The 16,876-nt window shown below is 37.7% G+C and overlaps 1 protein-coding gene across 6 annotated transcripts in view; it reads left to right on the top strand.

The window, feature by feature from the left end:
* Nucleotides 1–16,876, top strand: part of WDR17 (WD repeat domain 17) — a 65,502-nt gene that overhangs the window by 20,044 nt on the left and 28,582 nt on the right. For all 6 annotated transcript variants that reach the window (XM_070460122.1, XM_070460121.1, XM_070460118.1 and 3 more), the window contains 8 exons: nucleotides 905–1,135; nucleotides 4,404–4,655; nucleotides 6,840–6,962; nucleotides 8,389–8,573; nucleotides 9,187–9,355; nucleotides 11,252–11,343; nucleotides 13,144–13,226; nucleotides 15,378–15,464. In XM_070460122.1, coding sequence (XP_070316223.1) covers nucleotides 905–1,135; nucleotides 4,404–4,655; nucleotides 6,840–6,962; nucleotides 8,389–8,573; nucleotides 9,187–9,355; nucleotides 11,252–11,343; nucleotides 13,144–13,226; nucleotides 15,378–15,464 — 1,222 coding nt within the window. The remainder of the gene's footprint in view (nucleotides 1–904; nucleotides 1,136–4,403; nucleotides 4,656–6,839; nucleotides 6,963–8,388; nucleotides 8,574–9,186; nucleotides 9,356–11,251; nucleotides 11,344–13,143; nucleotides 13,227–15,377; nucleotides 15,465–16,876) is intronic.

The following is a 16,876-nucleotide window of genomic DNA, read 5'->3' as shown; positions in this document are numbered from 1 at the left end:
TTGCCCTAACATTCATGTGAAACAGGTGGTCAGCTCGTTTTAGTCAGATCCATTTTATAGATGCAGAAACGGGCTTAGGTAACGTGACTCATTTAATTTAAGGCAAAACTAAAATTTAAATCTAAACTCCTGATAAGACTGTAGGTTGTAGCATTAACTTTGGTTTGGTATTAAATGCGTATAGTAGCATTTAACTTTTCATACATTTAATCCTTATGCCTGCAATGCAAGAGACCTGGATTTGACCCCTGGGTTGGGAAGATCCCCTGGAGGAGGAAATGGCAACCCACTCCAGTATTCTTGTTTGGAAAATCCCACAGAGGATCCTGGTGGTCTACAGTCAGTGGGGTCGCAAAGAGTCGGATGCAACTGAGAGAATAATACTTCCCCCAATTTATATTTAATGTCCTTTAAAGCAGAAATTGTATCCCATACTAACTTGTACACCTGGATCACCTAAACTAGGTCTTATACACAAAAAAACTCATTGTAAGTTTTCATTGCTTACAGTAAGAATTCATTGCTTTAATATTGGGTTGGCCAGAAAGTTTGTTCCAGTTAGAAAAATCCAAATGAACTTTTAGGGCAACCCAATATATAGTTTCCTGAAAGAAAGAAAGAACTCTAAGTTTCTTTGACTATGTGAAGCATATGAGCATATGAATAGTTTTAAACCAGAAACTAGGTATACTTTTTCATCATAGACATACTCTCCGCATGTACCTTGTAGTCTTTAGGGTTACTTTATAAATTAAATTCCCAAGTAAGAGGTAATTTTTTTTTTTAAATAATGAACATAACCTTGTATTTTAGTTGTCTTGGAAGCGTAGGATGCAGATAATATTGAATGGCATGATCTTATGCCACATCTCTCTATTGTGTATCTGTATTGAATTTATTCCAGGGACGCCTGCCTCTCTTAGCTGGTGCTGGAATGCTGGTGATGCTGTGGCATTTGCTTCCCACAGAGGCCCTCTGTTCATCTGGACCATCTCAGGACCAGACAGTGGGGTGACCGTGCACAAAGATGCTCACAGCTTCCTGTCTGATATTTGCATATTCAGATGGCATACACAGAAAAAGGGGAAAGTTGCCTTTGGTCATATTGATGGAAGTCTGTCAATTTTTCAACCAGGTAAGAATTTTCTTTTAGTCAGATGTCTTCAATTTTATTTTTCTTATTAATATATGTAATTTCATGTTTACATGGCATAGAAAGTTAACAGTATTTTAGTTTTTAAATAATAGTTGTGCTTGGGCTTCCAAGGTGGCTCAGTGGTTAAGAATCCATCTGCAAATGCAGGAGATGGAGATTTGGTACCTGGGTCGGGAAGGTCCCTTAGGGAAGGAAGTGGCAACCTGCTCCAATATTCTTGCCTGGGGAATCATACGGACAGAGTTGCCTGGCGGACTGCGGTCCATCGGGTTGCAAAAAAGTGGACACGACTGAGCACACACACACAGCACAATAGTTTGCAAATGTTATCCAGTGCTATGCCGATTCCAAATAATTATTAGAAGTAAATTTTATTTGTAAGACATTTTAGTACATTTCACCATCTCTTAGGGACACAATTCAACCCGTAACAACACAGTACAGATTCCTTGACTTCATTATTCTGTAGGATGTTTAGCAATTAACTGCACAGAACATTAGTATAGCCCTGTGGTGTGTTTTCCTTACATATGCAAGAGCTAATGGGTCATGAAGGAAGCGCTACTTTTCAGTTCTGACACTGCATTCTAAATTGTGAGCTTGAAACTCTGAGACCATTAGCACCAACAGCATCAGGTCTTGTCCTGAGGGGTGGTCACCCTTCCCTTCTGAGTGACTGTCACCACAGATGGTTGTTTCTGTCCTCTAGGTTCTCAGAGCAGACTGTGATCTCAACCTCTCTGCTGTCCTGCTTTTATCTCTCTTGGAAGAAATAATCATGGAGGACTGCCCACAATAGTGCAGTTCATCCATCATTTGGAAGCAGTGATTTTTAAACCCCACTTAGTATGTTTGTGAATTTCTTTGTGTGTGTTGGGCAGGGTTGGGGTGGGACATCTTGGCAGGTGGTCCAGCTGAGGCTTCAAGCCTTCTGATCCCTTTCAGTCTGAAAAGCACCACTTTATTCTGTATTGGACTTCATGTAAAAATTCTCATATTACATATGACCCAGCAATACCACTTCTGGGCATACACACCGAGGAAACCAGATCTGAAAGAGACACGTGCACCCCAGTGTTCATCGCAGCACTGTTTATAATAGCCAGGACATGGAAGCAACCTAGATGTCCATCAGCAGACGAATGGATAAGGAAGCTGTGGTACATATACACCATGGACTATTACTCAGCCATTAAAAAGAATTCATTTAAATCAGTTCTAATGAGATGGATGAAACTGGAGCCCATTATACCGAGTGAAGTAAGCCAGAAAGATAAAGACCGATACAGTATACTAACGCATATATATGGAATTTAGAAAGATGGTAACGATAACCCTATATGCAAAACAGAAAAAGAGACACAGATGTACAGAACAGACTTTTGGACTCTGTGGGAGAAGGCGAGGGTGGGATGTTTCGAGAGAACAGCATCAGAACATGTATATTATCTAGGGTGAAACAGATCACCAGCCCATGTTGGATGCATGAGACAAGTGCTTGGGGCTGGTGCACTGGGATTGACCCAGAGGGATGGGGTGGAGAGGGAGGTGGGAGGGGGGGATCGGGATGGGGAACGCATGTAAATCCATGGCTGATTCATGTCAATGTATGACAAAAACCACTACAATATTGTAAAGTAATTAGCCTACAACTAATAAAAATGGAAAAAAAAATTCTCATATTAATAGGGGATTCTAGGGCTAAAGAGGGAAAAGGCAGTGGTACCCCACTCCAGTTCTCTTGGCTGGAAAATGCCATGGATGGAGGAGCCTGGTGGGCTGCAGTCCATGGGGTCACTAAGAGTCGGACACTTCAGAGTGTCTTCACTTTCACTTTCCGCTTTCCTGCATCGGAGAAGGAAATGGCAACCCATTCTAGTGTTCTTGCCTGGAGAATCCCAGGGACGGGGGAGCCTGGTGGGCTGCCGTCTGTGGGGTTGCACAGAGTCGGACACGACTGAAGCGACTTAGCAGCAGCAGCAGGACCAAAAGAGGTGGGAAACTACTGCTTTAGCTATTTCAGGTTATATCCTTAGACAAAACCAGATCATTAGAAAATCTGTTTTCAAATTTCATAGTAGAAATGTTTTAATTAAATTGACTTTTGTATTATTCCAGGGATATGCACTAATCAAATTTTCATTGTTTCCTTTTGGAAATGTTGTTGATGGCATAGTGCCTGTGTAATGTTGCTTTTATAATCTGATATGTTGGAGAACAGTATGTATGATGATGTTGCAGGAAGGGCTGTGGTATCTTTCAGTTATCTTATTTTTTGAGAAAGCACTTCTTTTAAAGTTTATGATACTTAGGAATAATTGGTGCTTCTGTTAAGGTTGTAATCTCTAAACTTAGCTGTTTCACTGCCTTTCTGTTGCAAACGAGAGGAACATTTAATTGCAGTTCCCATGTGGTATGTCAGCAGAAGCCCTTTTTTCGTTATCACCAGTGTGTATATAATTTGGAAGAAATAAGAGGATTGTTTGCTGGTCCTTTTCTTCACTTAATTTCATTTGTTTCATCTCCCTGTTTTTCTGGCTGCCTGTTTGTTCTGGTAGCCAGGAGTGAATTACGACGTGGCAAATGATAGTATGAATGAGGACAGATGACTGTAAATACTGGGATGCTGTTTATCATACACCCACTTCAAGGCAATTAACTCATTTACTCTTAAAAAAAAAAGACCTCTGGTATCGTCGTGTTCTCTACCATAGAATAAAAAAGTGAGCACACAGATAGTCAGTATCTTGGGACTAGGATTTGGACCCAGGCAGCCCTCCAGAGCCTGTGCTTTCAATCAGAACACAATATTCTTCCTGTTGGTGAGCACCTCCCTACCCCTATGCTATTGTAACTTAATGAAATTGTAATTGTTGACAAGATCATGTGGGTTATTTTTCCACTTTTTTTTCCTAACAACTTCTCAGTAGCAAATAGAAAGATATCCAGGATACTGGGGATTGCCTAAGCAAAGCCGTTCTGTCCAGCTGCATCCTTAGTTGTTTGGTCAATAAGTCGTGTCTGACTCTTTGCAACCCCATGGACTGCAGCTTCCCTGTCATCCTTCGGACAAACTCTTAATTCCCCTGCATCCACATGTCAGTTATGACTTCCACATAGAAATGCCAGACCTGTATTCCCAGGACTCTTGGGATCAGTGGTCTGCAAAGAGGAAGTTCAAATGATCTCAGTTGTTAGTCTTATTTTGGAAATTTTGTTGAAAATCATGTTCCTTCCATTTGAATAGGTAATAAAAGCCAGAAGCATGTGCTGAGACCTGAATCTCTTGAAGGGACAGATGAAGAGGATCCCGTGTCGGCCCTGGAGTGGGACCCGCTCTCTACTGACTATCTGCTCGTGGCTAATTTGCATCATGGACTTCGCCTGGTGGATTCCGAGTCACTTTGTTGCATCACGACCTTCAGTTTGCCCAGTGCAGCAGCATCCGTGCAGTGTCTGGCCTGGGTTCCCAGTGCTCCTGGGATGTTTGTAACTGGAGGTAACTTTGCCTCGTTCCCCAGAGCTTCACATATGTGCATGTTCTTTAACTGAGTCAGGGAAATTGTACTCTTTTACTGACTGATTTTGTGTAAGACATTAATATCTCAAATATCATTTTTTACAGTAAATGCCAAGTTTACTTTTATTTCTATTGTGTATCATTAACATAATGACAAATAAAAATGAAAAGAAGGCTCAGTTTTCCAGGTTTCTGGTAAAAATCATATGTCATGTATGTACACATGTGTGTGCATGTCTGGGTTTGTGTATATACAAAAGGGAACAGCTGTTCAGTCTCAGCCATGGCTGGATGACAATAAAGGTACTGGGTAGAAAAACAAGTTATATGAATGAGAGGTCGCTTAGCTTCACTGATAGTTTTGAGTCATGTTTTCCTAATTATAAGACAGTCAGCAAAGCTAAGAAGTGATGGAGGATGGGGAGATGAGGAATTTAAAATAGTCATTAGGACTTACCATTATGTCATTATGAGACTTACCACTTACATAGGTTCAGAGAAACCGAGTACTTTCAGTATTTCAGCAAATACTGCCCATATTTGCTAAGTCTAAAATAAAAGACAAAAGAGTCTTTATCCTTTCAGCAGCTTTAAAAGAAGTCTTTATTTTTTAAGTACTTAAACTACACATTGAAGTAGACAGATTCTTTTATATATGTTAATTGACTTAATTGTACATGATATAATTAATGATAGACATGGGAATTGTATTTTTTTTTTTTTTTTAAGAGACAGTGTCTCGCTATGTTGCCCAGGCTGGAGTACAGTGACTATTCACAGGCGCGATCCCACTACTGATCAGCACAGGAGTTTTGACCTGCTCCGTTTCCCACCTGGGCCGGTTCACCCCTCCTTAGGCAACCTGGTGGTCCCCTGCTCCTGGGAGGTCACCATATTGATGCTGAACTTAGTGCAGACACCCGATCAGCATAGCGCACTGCAGCCCAGAACTCCTGAGCTCAAGCGATCCTCCAGCCTCAGCCTCCCGAGTAGCTGGGATTACAGGCGCGCGCCACCGCGCCCAGCGGGAATTGTATTTTTATGTATTATTATTACTGTCCTTATTATTAAGATGAAATTCACATATCATAAAAATCACCAAGTTAAAGCTTACAGTTTAGTGGTTCCTGTGTTCACAGCATTGTACAACTGTTACCACCATTTACCTCCAGAATCCTTCCTCATCCCCCTGGTAGACTCTGTACCCATCAACAGTCAGTCTGCATGACCCCCAACACACTCCCTAGTCACACATGTATGTACATTAACCACTAATCTGCTTTCTGTCTCTGTGATTTGCGTATTCTAGATTCACAGAAATTGAATCATTCATTCAGTGTGTGGCCTTTTCTGTCTGGCTTCTCTGATTTAACATCAGGTTTTCAGGATTCATCCATGATGTAGTGTGGACGAGTACTCATTCCTTTATATAGATGGATAATGTTCCATTGTATGGATATGCCAAATTTTGTTCCTCCATTAATCAGTTGATAGACACTTAGCTGGTTTCCACTTTTGTGCTGTTACGAATGATGCTGCTGTGAACTTGTGTGTTCAGGCTTTGTGTAGACATGTCTGTAATTCAGTTGGGTGTGTATGCAGGAGAGCAGTTGTTGGGTCACATGGTAATTCTGCATTTAACCAGTTGAGGAACTGCCGGTCTTGTTTCTGGAGTAACTTATTAAGGTGGGAATTTTGGAAGCCGGGGGTTTTCTAGTTACTCTTCAGGCATATCAGCTAGTCCTTGTTTGGCTGCAGGTGAGCAAGGAAGTAGTTTACAAACGTTTCAGAAGAGGAGGGATTGTTAATGGCAGGGGTAGAAAGTTTTCTGTGACTGGCTTTCCTAGAGCACGTTGTCACTGGGTGCTTTTTTGTGATAAAATCGTCATAACTGTCTTTTCTGGGTGAAGCTGCAAAAGCAAGCAGCCTCTCAGCTTAGAAGGCAATTTGGAACAGAAAAAAAAATAGCAAAACCTGCCAAAAATTTAAGGGATGAGTATCATTTCAGCTGCTTCTTTGTATTATTATATAATATTGTGTGAAGAATGTCAGTAAGTGGTGTTAAAAATCTGGCAAGTTGAAATTTTGTTATTACTTTTATATCTCAGCATTTTATGTTTCAAATAAAATGTACTAAGAATGCTTTTCCTTTGATCTGACTAGATTCCCAAGTGGGTGTTTTACGAATTTGGAATGTTTCTAGAACAACACCTGTTGATAATTTTAAATTAAAGAAAACAGGATTTCACTGCTTACATGTACTGAATTCTCCTCCAAGGAAAAAATGTAAGTAAAAGTGTTAAAATTTAATATTTAAAAATATCATATTTGCTGCTATCAAATAAAATCATATAATGATATAAATATAACAAATATTGGATGCTACTGAAGAGCAAATTTTTAAAAACTGCCCTTGATAATATGTATGCTAAAGATACCATCAAAGCCACACAATATCTAATATTGCTAAATTGAAAATATTTAGAGCAAAATTACTTTTTTAAATGTTATTGAATGAGGATATTAAAACAATATTAAATTGTCTACATGGGGAAAATGAAACGATGATACTGGTGAAAATAAGAAATAGAGTGATAGGGTTAAGTAAAATTGCTCTGAATCAAAAAGAAAATATACTGGGAAATATTTATCTGTATTCCAGTGTGTAATTAATATAGATTGACCTAGTAATTTATAGTGGTGTCATTATTTTAAATTATATTTACAAGAGCATATTTACATTCTAAGGGAGTTTTATTGAAAGAAGACAAAATATGTGATAATCCAGTGATACCTGTATCAGATCTGACCTGCAGAATTCTAAGATAATAAATTTGTACTGTTTAAGCTGCAAAAAAAAAAAAGAAAGAATATACAGAAAATGACTTAAGCAAGGAGACTTTTATGCAAAGTTGGGGAAATGAAAGTCTATGAAAAGTGAACGTTGACAAAGAAGAAATTAAGATGCACATGTATGTCAGACAGTTGTGATTTCTAATACAGATGCTAAATTAAGTGAAAGTGAAAGTTGCTCAATCGTGTTTTGACTCTTTGTGATCCTATGGACTATACAGTCCATGGAATTCTCCAGGCCAGAATACTGGAGTGGGTAGCCTTTCCCTCCTCCAGGGGATCTTTCTAACCCAGGGATCGAACCCAGGTCTTCTGCATCGCAGGCAGATTCTTTATCAGTTAAGCCACAAGATAAAGTGAATCATAAATAATCTCAAAAATAGTTATTTTCATTGGATTGAAAATCTATGGAAGAGAGTTATTAGTTTCAGAAGAAAAAACTTCACATGTATGTTCTCATGTGTAGAGGAAGCAGTAAGCTTTTATATCAGCATTTTGAAAGAAAAACCTGTTTCCAAAATAATCATGCTGTATTTTAATTTATGGGGCAGTAAGAAACTAAATATTCACCACATATTGTGATTCCTCACACTAATTTTTATTCATCTTGTTTCACCTGCACTCTATACACCTCTTTTCAAAATACTATCCCATTTTGTATATATGTGTGTGTGTGTGCGTAGGCAGTTCTGCAAAAGTACACCTGTGGCAGAAAATCTGATCATTGCTTATTAAGAGTTTGCTGATACAAATTCTAGATAAAAGAAAACGAAGGAGAATCTATATAAATTAAGTCCTTTGACTTCATTCCAGCATGTGGGAAGCCACTGGCATTAGGGTTGATTATTTTCTTTCCTAGTTTCAAACCAGTCCCCAACCAAAAATCATTACACATCCTCCACCAGTGAAGCGGTCCCACCCCCAACTCTGACACAGAGTCAAGCGTTCTCTCTTCCTCCTGGTCACGCTGTGTGCTGTTTCTTGGATGGTGGCGTTGGACTTTATGATATGGGAGCCAAGAAGTGGGATTTTCTTAGGGACTTGGTATGTCTGTGGTTTTTCTTTCTATTTATAATGCAATACTTATTTTGTGTATAAAGTGATATTTACTTTTACTTATGTATTAATATTGTCCTCAGATTATTTATGTAGAGAGCCATACATTAGGAATTTATTTTGGTTGACTGAAACTTTTTAGAAAGATGCCTAGAACTATTAAAAGTATTTAATTGTAAATATTGTAAACATTAAGTTTCTTTAAATAGTACTGTCTGCTTAGCTTATCGGGAATATTCTGCATTTGGCAGTGTTCCAATTATTGTTTGGGCCATGTTACCCCTATGTATATTATCAGAAAATCATGTAGTTACACTGTGTTTTGGAAGCAAAATGAGAAATAGAATAGTCTTTCAGGATGAAGGAGAAAGTCCATCTCTGCCAGTTACTCCAAGCTTTCTTGTTCTCATTCATGAAATGAGCAAGGTTGGATTAAGCGTCTTCTAAGGTTTATTTCTATTATTGAGTCATAATAATTCTGTGAGTCTACAAACTTCTCTTGTTATGATCATGAAGCCTCTGCGTCAAATAGAATACAACCCTGCTGAGAATTCATATTTTGCCTGGTTTTCTTCTGTGCTTTTTTATGCTGCATTCCTAGGGTCATGTGGAAACTATTTTTGACTGCAAATTCAAGCCTGACAATCCCAATCTTTTAGCAACAGCTTCATTTGATGGCACCATAAAAGTCTGGGATATAAACACGTTGACTGCGGTATACACTTCCCCGGGGAACGAAGGGGTTATTTATTCCCTTTCATGGGCTCCAGGTAAGAACCTTTTTATTAAAATCAGGAGTACAGTGGAATGACTCTCCTAACTTTTATGTTCATCTGCATTATCTTCTGTCCTTCAGTGCTGCCTTGCTCCAAGTGATTGTGGAGGCAAATTAGTATCAACATACGTGTTGGTACAGTTTTGGGGGGATTTAGAATAAACTCCCTGAGCAGGCACTTTGATTTCTGGGCCCTTCTGTATGGTGTAGTCACGTAGAAAAGCCACAGTAAATCAGGGTGATACTGACACATCTCATTTTAGCTGCATTTGTATAGATCTGCCTGTAAAGTGTTAGTCGCTCAGTCCTGTCTGATCCCATGAGCCATAGTCCACCAGGCTCCGCAGTCCCTGGAATTCTCTAGGCAAGAATACTGGAGTGAGTTGCCATTCCCTTTTCCAGGGGATCTTCTCGACCCAGGGATCGAACCCAGGTTTCCCGCATTGCAGGCAGATTCTTTACTGTCTCAGCCACAAGGGAAGCCCTGTAAAGGTGTGATGTATTTTACATGATGGAAGTTTTCCTTAATATTTTCATGTGAATCAAACATATAAAAATAAATTTTTTTTTCTAAAAATTATGCTGTCTTTCCCTGGTGCATCTGTTCTGTGAACAAGAATGATCATCAGTTTGATTATGAGCATGTGATTTTGTATAAACTCCACTTTTGTAATATTGAAGGATTTTATGCGATACAAGGGTCTTTTCTTGGACTCAGTATGATGGAACCTTTATACTTTCCTATCCTTAAAAAGAAAAGATATGTCCTATGAAACCACTGGCATTTTCTCCCAAAACATTAAATTTTCCTGTAATGAATAACTTTACAAACTAAACTGAGTTTTTCACTTTAAAAAGTATGTAGAATGTTTTACTTATTTGTTCTAATACTAATATATGAATTAAAAACTGACATATAGCCAGTATATAGCTTATTTTTAGCTTATCTCCTCATTCACATAAATTTTTAGCCCTGAATATATATATATATATTATATATATATATTGGGTTTTTAAAGGGCTTGATGTCTTCAGACTTCTATTTTCTTTTCCCTATTTTTAGAGAAGAATCACAGGAAAATTTTTAGAGGTGCAAATAAATGTGAAAACTTTTTCCCCAGTAATTTTAGAGCCCCAACAGGGTAGCAGAATGAAAATCCTAGAAAAACTGGTGAGGACTATTTTTTAAAGTACTTACAGTCATTTATCACAAAATAATTCCTCTATATTTTTTCTCCTAGGTAGCAGGTACTAGCTGTTTTGTTTCTTCTAATGGAGAAAACCTCTTCTTTGATTGCCTTGTAACAAATTCAGAATCATCTACTAAGCAGTAATTTGATTTTCATAGATTTTTTTCTTAAAAATAAAGAGCATTATGTTTTTGATGGAGAAAATGAATTTTTTCATGTGTCTTGCTTACAGAAATATTTACTTTCCTAACCATTAATAGATTACTAAAATTGTTAGATGGTCAGAAAAATGTAAATGCTGACTGGATATGTAATAATACTGAGGAATTGCTGATAGTTTTTCTATTTGTGATTATACTAGTTTGATCACATTAATAAAAGAGATCCTGTATTTTAGACATCTGTCCTCAAGTGTTTATTGATGAAAGAACACAATGTTAGAGCTTTACTCCAAAAAATCCAGTAGGAGGCTATAGACGAAAATAAGATTGACCATACTTTGATAATTGTGGAACTTGTATGATATATTTATGCACTGTACTTTCTGTCTGTATTTGCATGCAATTAATAATTTTCATTATTTTAAAAGAAAAAACTTGAAGCATTTTGCAAACTCAAGTCTTTTTCAAAAATTACATTTTTAAAAAGAATTGCATTTGTGGCAAACATTTCATATAATGTCTAACAAATTGTTTCCTAAGGTGATTTAAATTGTATTGCTGGAGCAACTTCCCGAAATGGTGCTTTTATTTGGGATATTAAAAAGGGCAAAATGGTACAACGATTTAATGAGGTAGGATGTATTTATTGCTAGCTAAATAATATAATGTCTTATATGGCCTCATGCATTTTCAGTGCTTTTCTCTCATAATTTAATAGTTAATCAGCAGGTGGCATTATATTCTCTTAATTAGAAGAAAATCCAAGAGGACATGCATATGCTAAATGAATTCTGAAAAATGTAGCTAAGATGCAGTTACTCACCTAAAGTTGCCTTAGAGGTTCAAAGGAATTTTAAGCCATCTTCCACAAAATTGTCCAGGCAAATATTCAAAAGTTAGAAAAAGACTAAGCTCAGAATGTGTCCCAAATCACAGTCCCCATTTTGTCACTTGTTAGCTCTTGACATAGAATCATTTTATTGCCTTGAGCCTGAATGTTCACCTATAAGATGGTAAAGTTGAATGTTTTAGTTCTGAGTCTCAAATTTCATTTTTCCATAACACGTTGTAAAAACTCCCTCTCTCCTCTTTTCAGTGTCACGGATTGTACTCTTCCTTCTGCTTGGAGTTGAATTGTCCTTCCATTTTTTCCCTCTGTTCTGTTAATATTTGCAAAATATATGTGATCTTGTTAACAACACGTTAGCTGTGAAGGGAGGAAAATAATGAATAGGGTCTAGGATTGTCCCTCGATTTCCTGAAATTTCATTCAAGTGGTTACAGTGATTACTGTACTTAAATTGTGGCTGGTGTTAAGGGGAGACTAAAGTAACTTTTTCTCTGGAGCCTTAAGGCTGTTTTACTAAGGTGATCTTCTGTTTGCTATTTTTAACTTTTTTGGGGCGTCCACCTTTATAAAGATGGACACAGGAATGGAGGTGGTCTTTATACTCATTCAGCTGAAGGATTGGGGATCCTCCATTGGCTGAGTTCATCCTCATGAACTCAGTGCACTTAGGGGTCAGTAATGTCTTGCATTTTATTTTGTGAGGACCACATAACAGTTAATTGAAGTCAGCAGTGTTAATTTTTCCCACATTTATTATCCTAAATTTAAGCAATTTTGATACTGGTCCTATCTGTGCTACTGGATGCAGGGAAAGCCATGAATGACATGAGATGTCCTGGATGCTTGGGGCTGGCTGTGGGGTCAGATTGGGGCTGCCTAGTGCTAATGAGAAGGTCCCTAGGTCACAAGACACCAAGATGCTGGGAGACTTGAAAATTAGTTGATTATACCCATTAGCTAGTTGATGAGTGACATTCCTGTGTATAGATTATAGTCTTTGTGTTTTTAAAAGTTCTAATCATACCAGCTGTGATTATATTCCTTTACCCTTCTCCAGTCCAAGAGTACAGATAAATGTAGGGTACAGGTAAACATAGAGTGATTTGTTATAATAATAACCTTAAGCTTTCCTTCTTGTATAAAAATAAAATTTTGAAATTTAGAAAAACAGTCAATAATAACAGTTGCTTGCAGTATCTCTTACACTGTAGTTTTAATAGCATTGGGTTTAAAAATGATAACTATCTTCATCATTATGGGAAAGATGGGCTTTCCCAGAAAAAGGTATAAAACTGAGCTTAATTCTACAGATGACTGACAGACTTTGGGTCTTTATCAGTGTTCCCCAAAAGGAAATAGAGCCACCCAGTTTATGTCTTAAAACAGTGGTTTTGTTTCTTAAGTGTGATAGCTTTATGCATTCATAAAGTGTATATTCAGCTTTCTGTTGTTCACAGTAATGTCTCTGTAGCATCATCTAGAGCAAGTTCCTAATAGAAAAGTAATATTAGAAGAAGTAAATAAATAAGAGAAAAAAGGGGTGAATTATTTCTTATTGATAGGTATTTTGCATTTTTTGAAGCATGGAAAAAATGGGATATTCTGCATTGCCTGGAGTCATAAAGATTCCAAAAGAATAGCAACCTGCAGTGGTGATGGTTACTGGTAAGTACTGTGTATGAAATCACACTGTTTATAAAACACGCATTTGATAATATCAGTGTCTCATGTTAGCACCTGTATTAAAATATTTGATAAGATTCTGTTTGTACAGCTCTGCCAGCTATCATAAATATTATTTATGGTGGCTTCCCAGGTGGCCCTACTGGTAAAAAACCTGCCTGCCAATGCAGCAGATGAGACCCAGGTTCGATCCCTGAGTTGGGAAGATCCCCTGGAAGAGGAAGTGGCAACCCACTCCAGTATTCTTGCCTGGAAAATCCCATGGACAGAGGAGCCTGGCAGGCTACAGTCCATGAAGTCTCAAAGAGTCAGATGTGACTGAAACGACTTAGCAGCTCGATGTGTAGGCACATGCACTGCTGTCATATATCAGTAATAAATAACAATGCAGTGATGTTTAAAAATAAACCAGTAATTGCTTTCTAGATGTAAAATGACTTAAATTATAACTAAAATACTGTGACTTGCCTCAAAGCAACTTAAAGTACTTTCAGAGTCTAATCCTCATCACGTTTTGAGGAAGGGGTAATTCATTTCCCAAGTGACTCAAGAGATATCAAGTGCTCTAGAAACTTGTTCACAGTAGATGTTATTCTTGTAAAAAGGATAAAAAGGCTTTGCAAGGAGGAGTAAGGTCATGCTGTAGGAAATTTCTAACTAACTTCTCTGACCCTGTGTTTCAGAAATATGTGAGTCCCAGGGAGAAGTAGTTTTCCAAGAAATACATGTGAAGGAAGAATTGACCTTGAGTTTAACACAGACGTTTTAACCCAGTGGTACTGCCATGCCATACAGCTATAGGGAGTGTCATCTTTGACATGTGGCATAGGAGTTTATTGTTGTTGAGAAATAGTTTATCTCCTATTGGATTTTGCTATACCCTGCCCGATCTTCTTACCCTCACTTTTTAACTTCATTGGAAAATACAAGTTGTAGGAACCAAAGATCTGTGCCAGGAAGCTAAAATTTTCAGAAACAACAGTATTAGGAATTTTTCCCTTGAAAAATGACTATCTGCTAATTGATACATACCAAAATACGAAATATGTACTTAAGAGTTTTTTTATTAGGGGGTATGTAGTTAGTTTTACCATGTATATTCAGGGCAATAACTTACTTGATAAATACCGCAGTCAATCACTAAACATTTCTAAGTGTAGGTTACCACCACTCCCTAGTAGCCTCAAAAGTTTTGGTGGGCCTAGAAAGATCCTCTGGAGAAGAGAATAGCTGCCCACTCCAGTATTTTTGGCTGGCGAATTCCATGAACAGTAGAGCCTGGTGGGCTATAGTCATGGGTTCGCAAAAAGTCAGACAAGACTGAACAACTATCACATTCACTTTCACATAACAGGAATATTTTAAAAGGGTCTTTTCCAAAGACTTAAAACGTTGCAGTACATTAACTTTCACACAGCTTTGTGTTCCTGATAGAATTAATAGCCCTTGTATTATGGTAATAATATAGAAGGATATTGTGTGCTCAGTCATGTCCAACTCTTTGCAACCGCATGGACTGTGACCCACCAGGCTCCTCTGTCCGTGGAATTTTCCAGGCAAGAATACTGGATAGGTTTCCATTTCCTACTCCAACAGTAGAGTATTAAGCTTCCTTTATTTTTGCATTGAAAGTGTATGAAGTGTGTTTGGAGAGAAGGGGTCCTCCAGATTTCTAGTTGTATCCCTTAAAAATGTGCCATGAAAATGTTAGAATAACTTGCATGTCTTGGACTTAGTGTAATAACACATATAACCAGCTCTGTAAATAAGTTGTTTTAAACATAAATTTTCAACTGTTAAATTTTGAAACTGAAAATCTAATGCTTATGTTTTAAAATATATGTATTATACTATGTATTTCCTAAATAAATATAAGAAAATATGTTCTAAATAAAAAAGTATCTCCTTTAAATAGGTTTCAGTGGGTTGCCATAATTAATACTATGTGATGTAAACATACTTATCATATTTATAATATCATTTACATGGTCCTTTTAAATGTTCCCTGTGCTCTGCAGACAAGGTCTCTATCCTAAAACATTTTGTTTAAATTACACAGTTTTGGCTTTCTTTCTTTGAATAATGTATTTAGAATGTCGTAATTTTCTATTAACATATTATACTTAATTTCAGTATAATTCGAACAATTGATGGTAAAATACTACACAAATATAGACATCCAGCTGCAGTATTTGGCTGTGATTGGAGCCAAAACAACAAGTAAGTATTTTTCCCTGAAATAAGTAATAAACACTTTAAAAGATTTTGAATAACCGTAAAGTTTGATGTTACTCTCATAAGTAATATTCATCACACTTTTTAGGTGATATTCCCCTTACCTCGTCTTGTAACTGCATGTTTAACCATCTATTTTTATTCCATGAAGTTTTTACATGATTTAGGAATATTGATCCCTACTTTCAAACAACTTGCTGCTGCTTTAGGGAAAAGCATACAGCTCACTAATGAAAATGGAAGTCGGTCCCGTCTGTGTGTGGCTTCTGGGAGATGTGACCCTTGCTCCAAACCCTCTTAGGAATCTCTGCAGTGTTGTTGTCCCCATGACTTTCCATTGCCTCCACCTGATGCAAATGCCATGACATGGGGTGATTTCCCAAGACATGGAGCTTAGAATGGTTTTGAAAGGTCAACCTTGCTTAAGAGCCTGGTATTTACCATGTAAAGATCAGCTTAAATTTAAAAATTAATCACATCAAACCTCCACTAAAATTGATCCTTTAAGCCCCTGCACTTCCAAGAATCTTGTGTTTCACACCTCTCTTTGACAGGATATAAATTACATTTATATGCCATCAAATATGTGGGATTAATTATATCCTGTCAAATATATGGGAGACAGGGAAGGACAGGGAAGCTTGGCATGCTCCGGTCCATGGGATTGCAAAGAGTTGGACATGACTGAGCGACTGAACAACAACAAATTGTATTTGAAAAGTCAAATTTTCTTTAAATATGGTGAAAATAATATGAATTATGCTTTTAAAATATACATATCAGATATTCACACCTTATTGCACTGGGTTCTGAATCAAATCAGTATTATACAAAATGATGAACCTATGCGTTTCTTCCAGTAAATATGGGATTTATAACACACACTAAAGATTCTGAAAAAGCACATGGCCAGCTCCTCTGCAGTGTTTTCCATCTCGGCTGCCTGAAAGTGCGAGCAACAAACTGCTGAAACCCAGATGCTTGTTCTCCTTTTTTAGACCTTATCATCCCTCAACTGTCACTTCCAGTCAGCCATCAATTCCTGTCATAGCCTCCGTCTGATTATTCTTTTCTTAATCACCCCCCAGCCACTGAGCCAGTGACGTTTGTCTGTTTGGGGACTGCTGCAGAAGCCTTCTAAATCAATTTTAGAGTTCACACCTGTTGTCACCACTTCCTCTCTCTGTGTCCTCCAGGTGGCTGCCAGAGTGAGCGTGGAGAAATGCAGATGTGAGCACAGCTTTCTGTTGCTTAAATCTTCCAGCAGTTCCCCATTGATCCTGGGATAACATGCAGAGTCCTAGCCAGGCAGTCCGTGTATAAGCTGGCTCCTCTGTGCCTTATTATCGCATCCCAGGCCTTGCTACTTCTGCTTCTTCAATCCGGCCACAGTGGCT

Source organism: Odocoileus virginianus, chromosome 32, assembly GCF_023699985.2.
Source record: "Odocoileus virginianus isolate 20LAN1187 ecotype Illinois chromosome 32, Ovbor_1.2, whole genome shotgun sequence".
Classification (NCBI taxonomy): Eukaryota; Metazoa; Chordata; class Mammalia; order Artiodactyla; family Cervidae; genus Odocoileus; species Odocoileus virginianus.
The sequence above is the reverse complement of the archived record's forward strand: the minus strand, read 5'-3'. Positions and strand labels throughout refer to the sequence as shown.